Below are 13,688 nucleotides of genomic sequence, written 5' to 3'. Positions count from 1 at the left end.
ACACACACACCTGCACTGCTGTTTATTGAGGGGTTTACGGTGTGATTGAAGTTTAAAGACCTAGTGGATAGAGCAATAGAGCCAGTCAATCTGAGCTGAGATGAAGGATCCGGGGCTATGCTCAGTTTGACCCATTAACCAGCTAGAATGAAGCAATTGAATAGCAATGAGATTCAGATTTGCCTAGCCTGTCACTCAGCCTAATTGGACCCCATGATTAGGAAAACTACCCCCAGAGGGTATCAGGGGCTCCATTTCATTCAGATAGGAGCTATCATGGCATGGGAAAGCAAAAAATTGATTCCTCTATATGTTTAGAGTACAGTGTAGGATGTTGGCAGGGAAATTACTCTAATGGAAAAGTGGAAGACATTTTCAAAAACGTCATTATTATTCCCTAGCTCTAGGAAGTATATGTATTGTCTCTTTTTCATGACTTGGCACTGAGAAGACTGTATGAGACAGTTCTGTGTGCCATCAATTATTTATCGTAAAGGGAAACTACACTCAAAAACCATCTCTTGGTATTTTTTTCATTAGTCTTGAAAGTCCAATATCTTAAACTTGACTGCTGACATGCAAAACATTTTGTCTCTATCGATAGCGGACTAATGAACAAAATACCAAAATTCTGCTAAATTTAGATTTTTAAGAGACACAGCAATAACAAGCATTCACTCAGCCAGAAGAGTGTTCCTCTCCAAAGAGGAAGTGAGACTAGTATCTGACGTTTCATGTGTTCTTGTGAAGAGTGGAGGCCGTTTACCTCATGTAGTGGCTTAACCGTCTTATTTACATCCAGATATGTTGAGGTATCTAGATGAGAGGGAAACTAGATGTTTGGCTCACAGAGACAACGATAGATTGTAAAGAACCGTCTCTCAGCCTGAAGCAAAACTGACAGGCAGCGCAACACACACACACACACACGCTTTACCTGTTCGCTGAAATTACACGAGAACTAACATGTTTGGTTTAACAGGTTGGAAGAGAGAACACTGTCTGTTATTGTTGAGAGCTGCAATAGAGACATTTTGTTAGGTGTTTGTAAGCCGTGTAAGCATCAGCCGGTTTTGATAACAGTGGTAATTTGTTTTTAATGGTGGGAAGCTGTTGCGTTAACTTCCTGGTTATGGAAATTAGATAAGGTACCAAACATCATCCCCCAGAGTAATATCCTCTGTTACGCTCTCTGCAGGGTGACTGGTAAGATGAGCCAGAGCAGTATGGAGCTGGACCACTGCAGCCAGCAGGGCTCTGTCGAGAGCCTGACCCACAGTCTCCGTGGCCTGGGGAGCAGCAGCCTGCCTACAGCCTCCACCGACAGCTTGCCTGGAGACTCCAACAGAGCCCTCTCTGATTCTGGTGAGTAAATGTTAAAGCCTCCTTCGACAGCTTGCCTGCAGACTCCAACAGAGCCCTCTCTGATTCTGGTAACTGTTATAGCCACCCGCCGGGACATATAACTAGGGCTGAGAGATCCATGAGAAAACATTGTTTTGAGAGCAACTACACGTATCATATCTGATGCTGTTGAAATGGTGCCCCAGAGTTGGTCCTGGGAGGGGAGGGAGGGGGGGGGGGATAAATGTGGTAAGGAAAAATGTACCCTTACACCATGTGACCTGACCAGAAAAAAACCCGGTGCCTTACATTTAACAACAACCACCACCACCAACAGGAAGGAATTGGTTGGTTGGTTGTTTGACATTGGCCTGTTTTTCCATTTGTGGCAGTCAAATGGTTCTACTAGAAGCATCTAACTAGGTGGAAAGTAGTGAGAAAACAATGAGAAGAGGAAAAGGCCCACAGAGATGAGGTTATTACGGTTATGCTAACAGCTACTGCAGATATGAGGTTAAAGTAACAGATTACTTTATAGTAACATATGAGGTTATTTATTTGTAGGCTATGAGTGCCATTTTTAAATTCATATAGTTCTGTTCTTGTCTAGAGTAGCTTCTGCTTTCACAACAGCTAATGGGGATCCTAAAACAATACCAAAAATACCAAATAAACTCAGCAAAAAAAAAGAAGCGTCCCTTTTTCAGGACCCTGTTTTTCAAAGATAATTTGTAAAAATCCAAATAACTTCACAGATCTTCATTGTAAAGGGTTTAAACACTGTTTTCCATGCTTGTTCAATGAACCATAAACAATTAATTAACATGCACCTGTGGAACAGTCGTTAAGACACTAACAGCTTACAGATGGTAGGCAATTAAGGTCACAGTTATGAAAACTTAGGACACTAAAGAGGCCTTTCTACTGACTCTGAAATAACAAAAACAAGATGCCCAGGGTCCCTGCTCATCTGCATGAACGTGCCTTAGGCATGCTGCAAGGAGGCATGAGGACTGCAGATGTGGCCAGGGCAATAAATTGCAATGTCCGTACTGTGAGACGCCTAAGACAGCGCTACAGGGAGACAGGACGGACAGCTGATCGTCCTCGCAGTGGCAGACCACGTGTAACAACACCTGCACAGGATCGGTACATCCGAACATCACACCTGCGGGACAGGTACAGGATGGCAACAACAATTGCCCGAGTTTCACCAGGAATGCACAATCCCTCCATCAGTGCTCAGACTGTCCGCAATAGGCTGAGAGAGGCGACAGAGTTTTACCTTGTCAGCTCGGGGATTCGATCTAGCACATTTTCGGTTACTGGCCCAACGCTCTAACCACTAGGCTTCCTGCCGCCCCGATATGAGGTTGTAGTAACAGATATGAGGTTATAGTAAAATAAGTAGTGTCCTCTTCCTCTGTCCTCTTCCTCTTTTAGACTGAGTGTGTGTGTATGTTTTGAGATGTGTCATTTTCCACAACGAGTGTGTGTGACCCTGCACGCTGCTGACTGAGGTCTGACGCACCTTCGTTTGGTTTGGCGTCACCCGTCTTCATCTCTCCATATATGGTCTAAAGCCCAGTGGATGCGGCCCAAATGGCACCCTATGCCCTATCTAGTGCACTTCTTTTGACCAGGGCCCGATACGGCTCTGTTCAAAACTATTGCACTACATAGGGAATAGGGTGCGAATTGGGACATCGTCAGTGACTCCCAGACTGTCTGTAATTGCCTCACTTCCTGGGAAGTGTTTGAAGAGATAATTATGGGACTGTGATAACTAGGAAAATAAGGGCTTTTGCCACTCCATGCATACATGCAATCTTTCCTTTAGATTTTCCCCCCTGGAAACCTACTCATTTAGTGTCGCATGGGGAGCACAGCCTATCTATGCAGCCTTACTGTCAACAACCACACAATTATCTGTCTCTCTGGGGAAGACTGTGGAGTTTCACATTCTTTATAGTCTACTCTTTAATTCACTATTTCCTAATGGTACAGCATGGCAGACACTGTGACCATCATCTTGAACCTTAAATTGTGCACCAACTCATTCTAAACTTGTCACTACACCCTCCGAGGGAACGTTGAATAGATGAAGTGTGTGTGTGTACTGACTGACTGACTGATATGACTAAGCCATTATAGGGAGGGCCACGGTGACAGGATGGGTGCAGCTACTACGAATAGCCTGCTGAGCTGCTGCCACCCAGTCAGATGCTGTTGGGGTGTGGATAATGTACTGTAGATTTATGGGTGAGGGTATGCTAATGTGTTTACTGTTTATGGGTAGTATCACTGATTTTCAAAGGTTATTTAGAAGGTTTTGCTTCAGTGATTGACATGTGGTTGTTTTACCTACCTTCATTGAATGCACTGATATGTAAGTAACTCTTAATAATAGTTTACAGGTGAGGGGTCATGTACTATATGTGTAAGGGGTAATGTACTATATGTTTGTGTAATGGGTAATGTACTATATGTTTATGTGTAAGGGGTAATGTACTATATGTTTGTGTAATGGGTAATGTACTATATGTTTGTGTAATGGGTAATGTACTATATGTTTATGTGTACGGGGTAATGTACTATATGTTTGTGTAATGGGTAATGTATTATATGTGTAAGGGGTAATGTACTATATGTTTGTGTAATGGGTAATGTACTATATGTTTATGTGTACGGGGTAATGTACTGTAGTTATGTGGGTAAGAGGTAATATAGCTTTATGGGCTAGCGAGGCACTGGGACACAACGCTCCCATTTATAAGAATCAGTACAGGCACCTGAGGCACTAGCTCTTCCAGTTAAACATTAACTACTAGCGACAGTTAAGTCAATCTCCTCACTCTGCTTATTACTGCCTCTGCACTCAGTCTGTATCAGCCTGAACCCTTGGTGACCGACTGTACCTGTTCTATACTAATCCTGTTTATGGTGTGTGTGTGTGTTCACTTAAACTGACTGTTGGGCATACTGTAAATCGGTGAAGATTTAGTAGTGCGAGATGTTATTTTGAACAAGTTTTATCTGTGCTGTGGCAATTTGATTTGTGTTTTTTTTTGTGGGGGAAGTTGTTTGAGCAGAGAAGTGTTGATTCCTCTAGTAGTTCTCCGGTCATGTGTTTCAGGATATAACATTTTTTCTTAATGTAATATCTTCTCTTGTGTCTGTTACGTGTCAGTGTGATGTTCAACATGAATACTGATGTATTGTATCTCTCTCTGCAGGTTCCCATGATGCCCCTCGTCTGTCGTGCACCTCGCCATTTCCCAGAAGCCCGATGGCCTCATCCCCAGGGTCTCCTCACATTGACCCGTTCTCTAGCAACACCCTGTCCAACCAGCTGCAGCCACCGCCCCTACCTGAAAAGAAAATGGTGAATCGAGCCTTATCCGCCCCTGACAACATGGCCGGGAAACCCTTAGTCCGGGCATACCCCTGCTTCCCCTTCACCGGTGGCTCTGAGAGCAACGTATCCTGTCCTGACGTCCCATCCCTGTCCAGTCTTCCATCCTCCCCCATGGACCCTCGGGCCATTTATTCCTCCTCTGAGTCCTTAGAGCGCTGTCACACCCCTCTGGGACACCCCCTGCGCTCCCGGACCCTGGACGAACCCCTGAAAGTTCGGGGCCGACTAGGGGGTCACAGCCGAGGCAGCATCACCTCCTCCTCCTCCCCCCAGCTCAGCGCCCCCCACCTCTCGGCCTCTGGACCCACCCAGGGCTCCGGCCTGCAGCTGCAGACCCTGCTCAGTAACATAGACAGTAGAGAGGGGATCTACTCCAAGCTGGGAGGCCTATATGCTGAATCGCTGCGCCGCCTGGCTCTGAAGTGTGAGGACCACTTCACCCGCAGCCAGAAGAACCCGCTGAGGTTTGATGAGAGCAACTGGTCCCTGTTCAAATTGACCTGTAACAAGGCCAGCTGTAATGCAGGAGACGGTGTCTACTACTCTGCTGCCTGCGCCTCAGACCCATCCAACTCCTACGCAGTCAAGGTAACTGGAACACTGGCTCCCTTTCATCTCTATAGCTTTTATTTATGTAACCAGGAAGTCCCATTTAGGTTAGAAGACCACTTTCCCAATGGAGAACTGTCTCTCTGTTTTCTTGATTCATTGGGGGCCAAGGCTGTCATGTAGTGCTTTGATATCAAGGACTGGTGGTTAATGTTCACATTGCAATAAGTGTGGAGACTAAACAAGTGGGGGGGAAAACCTGTTGAATTATGTGTGTGTGTCAGTCAATGAGAGACATGTCTAGAGGCATCTCCCCTAATTACTGTGAGAAGAACGTCTTTGTAATCTGCAGCTCAAATTCAAACTCCCTGATTGGTCCTTACTCCCAAACTCTTATTGGACAGTGTACATTCTACTCCTCAATCAAGGTCATGCTCTTACCTCGTTAAACAATAAAACCTGTACAATGAAGTAAGCCAACACCTTAACGAGCTCTTAGACTGCTCAGAAGACCAAAGGGATCCTCAGCCGAACCACAGACCCTCCACGTTGGCTGTGTGTCCCAAATGGCACTCTATTCGCTACATAGGTTACTACTTTTGACCAAAGACTCGTAGTGCACTATCTAGGAAATAGGGTGTAATTTGGGACGCAGCCTGTGTTTGTGTTCCTCCAGGGCATGTTCTGTACTGTAGCCTGCTGTACTGAGGAGAGAGAGAGAGCAGGGTGTTACTGTAGCCTGCTGTACTGAGGAGAGAGAGAGGGGAGGGTGTTACTGTAGCCTGCTGTACTGAGAGAGGAGGGTGTTACTGTAGCCTGCTGTACTGAGGAGAGAGAGAGGAGGGTGTTACTGTAGCCTGCTGTACTGAGGAGAGAGTGAGGAGGGTGTTACTGTAGCCTGCTGTACTGAGGAGGGTGTTACTGTAGCCTGCTGTACTGAGGAGGGTGTTACTGTAGCCTGCTGTACTGAGGAGAGAGAGGAGGGTGTTACTGTAGCCTGCTGTACTAGGAGAGAGAGAGGAGAGTGTTACTGTAGCCTGCTGTACTGAGGAGAGAGAGAGAGGAGGGTGTTACTGTAGCCTGCTGTACTGAGGAGAGAGAGAGAGGAGGGTGTTACTGTAGCCTGCTGTACTGAGGAGAGAGAGAGGAGGGTGTTACTGTAGCCTGCTGTACTGAGGAGAGAGAGAGGAGGGTGTTACTGTAGCCTGCTGTACAGCGAGAGAGAGAGAGAGAGAGAGAGAGGAGGGTGTTACTGTAGCCTGCTGTACTGAGGAGAGAGAGAGAGGAGGGTGTTACTGTAGCCTGCTGTACTAGGAGAGAGAGAGGAGGGTGTTACTGTAGCCTGCTGTACTGAGGAGAGAGAGAGAGGAGGGTGTTACTGTAGCCTGCTGTACTGAGGAGAGAGAGGAGGGTGTTACTGTAGCATGCTGTACTGAGGAGAGAGAGAGAGGAGGGTGTTACTGTAGCCTGCTGTACTAGGAGAGAGAGAGGAGGGTGTTACTGTAGCCTGCTGTACTGAGGAGAGAGAGGAGGGTGTTACTGTAGCATGCTGTACTGAGGAGAGAGAGAGAGGAGGGTGTTACTGTAGCCTGCTGTACTAGGAGAGAGAGAGGAGGGTGTTACTGTAGCCTGCTGTACTGAGGAGAGAGAGGAGGGTGTTACTGTAGCCTGCTGTACTGAGGAGAGAGAGGGGGGTGTTACTGTAGCCTGCTGTACTGAGGAGAGAGAGAGGAGGGTGTTACTGTAGCCTGCTGTACTGAGGAGAGAGAGGGGGGTGTTACTGTAGCCTGCTGTACTGAGGAGAGAGAGAGGAGGGTGTTACTGTAGCCTGCTGTACTGAGGAGAGAGAGGAGGGTGTTACTGTAGCCTGCTGTACTGAGGAGAGAGAGTGAGAGGGTGTGCTCTGCATTCATTTTGACTGACCTTTGTCCCAAAGTCATTAGCAATGTGTAAAAGCAACATGTAAATCCAGAGCTGTGTGTCAAGGGGCCTCGCTGCCTGAGGCTCTGTAGTCTTGCCTAATGCCTCTAGGTCCATTAATCTTTTCATGCCAGCCAGGATTTACAGTTCAGACACACCCCTGTTGTCAAGGCCTACACACAACCACCCTTACACACATTCTTTCTCTCACACAAACACACGGCAGCAGCTCTGTGATGTGACTGCGTAATGAAATCATCCGGTCCTCATATTAAATCATCAATCTGGCTACATCCCAAATGAACCATATTCATTATCACTATGGCTACGTCCCAAATGAACCATATTCATTATCACTATGGCTACATCCCAAATGAACCATATTCATTATCACTATGGCTACATCCCAAATGAACCATATTCATTATCACTATGGCTACGTCCCAAATGAACCATATTCATTATCACTATGGCTACATCCCAAATGAACCATATTCATTATCACTATGGCTACATCCCAAATGAACCATATTCATTATCACTATGGCTACGTCTCAAATGAACCGTATTCATTATCACTATGGCTACGTCTCAAATGAACCGTATTCATTATCACTATGGCTACGTCCCAAATGGAACCGTATTCATTATCACTATGGCTACGTTCCAAATGGAACTGTATTCATTATCACTATGGCTACGTCCCAAATGGAACCGTATTCATTATCACTATGGCTACGTCTCAAATGGAACCGTATTCATTATCACTATGGCTACGTCTCAAATGGAACCGTATTCGTTATCACTATGGCTACGTCTCAAATGGAACCGTATTCATTATCACTATGGCTACGTCTCAAATGGAACCGTATTCATTATCACTATGGCTACGTCTCAAATGGAACCGTATTCATTATCACTATGGCTACGTCTCAAATGGAACCGTATTCATTATCACTATGGCTACGTCTCAAATGGAACCATATTCATTATCACTATGGCTACGTCCCAAATGGAACCATATTCATTATCACTATGGCTACATCCCAAATGAACCATATTCATTATCACTATGGCTACATCCCAAATGAACCATATTCATTATCACTATGGCTACATCCCAAATGAACCATATTCATTATCACTATGGCTACGTCCCAAATGAACCATATTCATTATCACTATGGCTACATCCCAAATGAACCATATTCATTATCACTATGGCTACATCCCAAATGAACCATATTCATTATCACTATGGCTACGTCTCAAATGAACCGTATTCATTATCACTATGGCTACGTCCCAAATGGAACCGTATTCATTATCACTATGGCTACGTTCCAAATGGAACTGTATTCATTATCACTATGGCTACGTCCCAAATGGAACCATATTCATTATCACTATGGCTACGTCTCAAATGGAACCGTATTCATTATCACTATGGCTACGTCTCAAATGGAACCGTATTCGTTATCACTATGGCTACGTCTCAAATGGAACCGTATTCATTATCACTATGGCTACGTCTCAAATGGAACCGTATTCATTATCACTATGGCTACGTCTCAAATGGAACCGTATTCATTATCACTATGGCTACGTCTCAAATGGAACCGTATTCATTATCACTATGGCTACGTCCCAAATGGAACCGTATTCATTATCACTATGGCTACGTCCCAAATGGAACCGTATTCATTATCACTATGGCTACGTCCCAAATGGAACCGTATTCATTATCACTATGGCTACGTCTCAAATGGAACTGTATTCATTATCACTATGGCTACGTCCCAAATGGAACTGTATTCATTATCACTATGGCTACGTCCCAAATGGAACCGTATTCATTATCACTATGGCTACGTCACAAATGGAACCGTATTCATTATCACTATGGCTATGGCCCAAATGGAACCGTATTCATTATCACTATGGCTACGTACCAAATGGAACCGTATTCATTATCACTATGGCTACGGCCCAAATGGAACCGTATTCATTATCACTATGGCTACGGCCCAAATGGAACCGTATTCATTATCACTATATTCATTTTATAGTGTACTACTTTTGACCAGGGCCTATAGGACTCCTGTCAAAAGAAGTGCACTAAGTAGGGTAAAGGGTGGCATTTGGGACGTAGCCTGTATCATATCAGGGCTCAGCTGTGTTTGTAAAGTGGGAGAGATGGACAGGTTGCGTCCCAAATGCCACACTTCCCAATATAGTGCACTACTTTTGACTAGGGCCTATATGACTGGTCAAAAGTAATGCACTTTATAGGGAATACGGTGTCATTTGGGACATAACCACAGTGTTTGACTTTACTCGTATTAAACATGATGAAACTCATTCATGGCTGCTTGTAGTTAGACTGGTAGACTTATGGAATTACTGTCTGTCTGCTACTACTGGATTGAAAACAAGATCTAAATGAATTAAGGATTTAAAGCTTGTTGACAGCAAGTGGGGATAATATTCCACAGTCTCTTACTTAACCAGGGAAGAAATATTTTCCTCACTGTGTACATTGTGCTCTAACCCTCCCCCTTCGCCCTCCAGATATCTAAGATACCATCTACTGCATCTTGCCTATGCCGTTCTGTACCATCACTCATTCATATATCTTTATGTACATATTCTTTATCCCTTTACACTTGTGTGTGTATAAGGTAGTAGTTGTGGAATTGTTAGATTACTCGTTGGTTATTACTGCATTGTCGGAACTAGAAGCACAAGCATTTCGCTACACTCGCATTAACATCTGCTAACCATGTGTATGTGACAAATAAAATTTGATTTGATTTTAAGAGCCAGGCAGACATTTTCCTCCACATGATTATGTCTGTGTTTCTATTCTAACCACGGTGTCTCTCCTCTTCTCTCGCCAGATCTGTAAAAGCCAGACCTCAGAAGCCAAGCAGGGTCACCTCTACAGCCTGTCCGTCCAGCAGACCGTCCCCCCCCACTTCAACCTCCAGCAGGACTGTGGCCACTTCATAGCCTGCGTGCCCCGGAGCATGCTCCCCGCTGATGAGGCCTCGCTGCCCCCCAGTCCCAACCCCACACAGGGGGACAAGGAGCGTGTGGTGGTTATCACCCGGGAGGTGCCACAGCAGACTACGGCAGACTTTGTCAAGGAGTGGGCGTCCGTTCACCAGGTATGATTGTGCACATTTGAAACATCTCATTGCATCTTATCTTGAGGAAGGCCACTAGCGTGGAACGTTGACTGAATGCTGCGATGTTCACCATTGTGGACATGGAATGAAAGACGCAATATTGCTTGACTTTTGCCTGCCAGTGTCTCATTTGTATTTGTTTTCCCAACAGGCCCAGCCAGAGGTGTACGAGCGGTGGGTCTGCTTCCTCCTGCTGCAGCTGTGCAATGGTCTGGACCATCTAAAGGAGCATGGGGTGACACATCGAGACCTTTGTCTGGAGAACCTCCTCCTGGTCCCACACCGCCGCCCCCCGCAGGCCAACCCCAACGCCCCACACGACCAGAAGCACCTCCCCCGCCTGGTCATCTCCAGCTTCGCCAAGGCCAAGCAGCGGAACACTGAGGACTCTGCCCACAATGACCCCCGCCTCAAACGCAACCATGCCCGCCTGGCCCCGGAGATCGTCTCGGCCGCCCAGTACCGGAAATTCGATGAGTTCCAAACCGGTATTCTAATCTATGAGCTCCTCCACCAGCCGAACCCGTTTGAGGTCAGCCCGAAACTGAAAGAACAGGACTACAGCTGTGAGGACCTGCCCCCCATCCCTCCAGTCTCTCTCTACTCCGCTGGACTCCAGAGACTAACCCGGCTACTCCTCCAGCCGGACCCCATTAAACGCATCCACATTCAGGAGGCCAAGCGGGTGCTGCAGAGCCTGCTGTGGGGCCCCCGGAAAGACCTGATGGAGCAACAGCAGTGGGGGGACAGACTGGGCCCCGGGGAAGGGCCCCGCCACGAGGGCCTCCTCAACTGGTTGGACGTGAAGAGAGCTCTGCTGATGATGAAGTTCGCAGAGAGGTCTCTGGAGCCGGAGAGGAACGCAGAGTTAGAGGACTGGCTGTGTTGTCAGTACTTCAGCTCTGCTCATCCTCTGTCCCTGTGTCATACAGCTGAACTGCTCTACTCACTCAAGTGACTGACACACTGACCGGACAGACTGTCTGAATCCCAAATCATTGGGATTGGTGGTGACTGTGTTAGTGTGTAGAGACCATGAACTGCCATGGGTTTCCTCTGTATCTGTCTCGGAGGATACACAGTGACACAATGTGAACCTGTCTGTCTGCTCTCCACCCAAATGCATGAAAGTAACAAGGCATCACTCACTTTCCTGTCCATTCAGCTGTATGTCTACAGACTGTTGTTTTACTTTGCTGTATGGACTAAGACACAAACCCACTGGTAAGGAACCGTCCCAAAAGCACAAGCAGGCCAGCGATGGGCAGAACAGAACAGGATCAGAGCGCTCTCTGTTCCACCCCAGACACAGCAGCTGTTAGAGCTAAGCATGGAATGGAGGATTGAAGTAATGCAGGAAGACCTACATTTACTTACCTATTTAGTATTGATGAACAACAGTCAGTATACACACCTGCCAAGACGTTTCAAGTGTTAATGTTTTGTGTTGTCCTTATCAATGGGACTACTTGCCCTTTCAAACAGGAGCTCTCGTCCTCATTTATGTCCAGCAACTCTTGACAAATGTTTGATTGTGCCTGTGCAGCTAGCTAATTTTGATTTGCTTTCACACATTGGTTTTATGTTACACACAGGCATTGACACTGGCGTGTATTGAATTGTGCATACACATTCATACCAGTGTGTTGAAATTGAATGAACTGGTTCCTGAAGGATACCTTGTCTACAGCTCAGTTTAGAGTGGTTGGTGTTGTATCTCTCCTTGTTAATCCACGAGGAGGACATGTATTGGTTAGAAAGGTGGCCATCTTGAAACCAAAGCTGTTTTGATTGGCCTAGATGGAATGGTAACCATGGAAATGGTCTGACATGAACCAATCTAAAAAGTGTACTGCCTAATGCCTCAAAATACAGTATGTATATCATTAGTTAAGCGATACTAAGATAGCCAGTACCACCACTGCTATGGTCCCACTTACCCCAATACTTACCTTTTTAAAGAGATACTCCGGTACTTTTGCATACTTTTAGCCAGTAGTTCAGAAAGTAGCACTCACGAGCCAAAAGTGGTCCCTGAAAATGGCTTACTATGTCACATATGTGCAGATACAGTATTTGCACCACGTCATTGCTCTATCTCTGCTGTGTCCATTGGGCCTGCCCTGCAACCTCATTGGATAATGCTGGGCAGGCCTCTTGCTTGCTGTCACTTAAATGCAAGAGTACTGAAACTCATTGGCTATAACTCAAATTGCTATGTGGGGGGAAATGTGGGGGGAAATGGCCCGGAACAGCTTCAAGAAAAGTAACTTTCAAACTAGGGATTTCGTGGCTAATTGAGTTAAAACAGTAATTGTGTATGAACTACGCACTGACACAATCAGCCCAAAGCGGGAGGTTTAAAACATACTTTCTTAGTTGCCAAAGTACCAGAGCATGTCTTTAATGTCATCTATAATTGTTGTTTTTGATATTATCAATTGTTACAGTGCCTTTACTTCTCCATATACATGTTATGGTGACTGAGAACCTAATTGTAAATCTTAACCCCTATGCCCCCTCTGCAATTTGTGAAACTGGAATTTCACAGAATGGTCTGGAGACGGACAGAACTTGTACATAAAGAGTTTGTAGATCAAATAGCGAGCCCCACCTCAAGCAGGTCTTAATAATTGCAATGGATAAGATCCATAGTGAAAAGTATCTATGATATCCAATCGTTTTAACCCATAGTAGTCACTGGAGGAAGGCCTTTCTGTTTTTCACTGCATCCTAAATGGTGCCCTATTCCATTCGTAGTGCACTACTCCTGACCAGAGCCCTGTGTAGGGTAGTGCACTACTCTTGACCAGAGCCCTGTGTAGGGAAAAGGGTACCATTTGGAACACACATACGCTTTAACTTCTTCTTGTTTCATCAAGAATTAATCATTGATTATGGCCTGGGGCTGCAGGCAAACAGTCCAAATTCTGTTCTATTCCACTGCTGTTATCGTTATGTGAATAGAAAAGATACTGGTCTTTGTGACCACTAACACATTGATTAATGTGAGCCTCACCTGCATTCATCAATAAATTGTAAATATGTTTTCACACATGCACACCATGCTCCGTCTGTCTTTTGGTTGTGAACGGCATCAATGGATGTAATTGGGTTCTGTGTGTGTGTGGTGGTGTTTGCACTTTTAAAGATATCTGCTAATTGATGGAAGAATGACTTAGTCAGGGAGCCATAAGGAAATGTAAAAGCCTGTGTTGTAAAATGTGGTACCGAACAGTAGTTCCAGTGAAAGCATCTCCACATAG

At 45.5% G+C, this 13,688-nt stretch overlaps 1 protein-coding gene across 1 annotated transcript in view; it reads left to right on the top strand.

Annotated features, from left to right (window-relative positions):
• Positions 1–13,483, top strand: part of LOC139538457 (inactive tyrosine-protein kinase PRAG1-like) — a 34,702-nt gene extending 21,219 nt beyond the window's left edge. Inside the window, exons 4-7 of the mRNA XM_071340532.1 lie at positions 1,199–1,365; positions 4,581–5,350; positions 10,132–10,401; positions 10,574–13,483. Of these exons, the coding sequence (XP_071196633.1) occupies positions 1,199–1,365; positions 4,581–5,350; positions 10,132–10,401; positions 10,574–11,380 (2,014 nt within the window). The 3' untranslated portion in view covers positions 11,381–13,483. The remainder of the gene's footprint in view (positions 1–1,198; positions 1,366–4,580; positions 5,351–10,131; positions 10,402–10,573) is intronic.
• Positions 13,484–13,688: the final 205 nt, after the last annotated feature.

The sequence above is a fragment of the Salvelinus alpinus genome, chromosome 1 (genome assembly GCF_045679555.1).
Source record: "Salvelinus alpinus chromosome 1, SLU_Salpinus.1, whole genome shotgun sequence".
NCBI lineage: Eukaryota > Metazoa > Chordata > Actinopteri > Salmoniformes > Salmonidae > Salvelinus > Salvelinus alpinus.
Note: the sequence above shows the minus strand (reverse complement) of the source record. Positions and strands in the feature narration are given on the sequence as shown.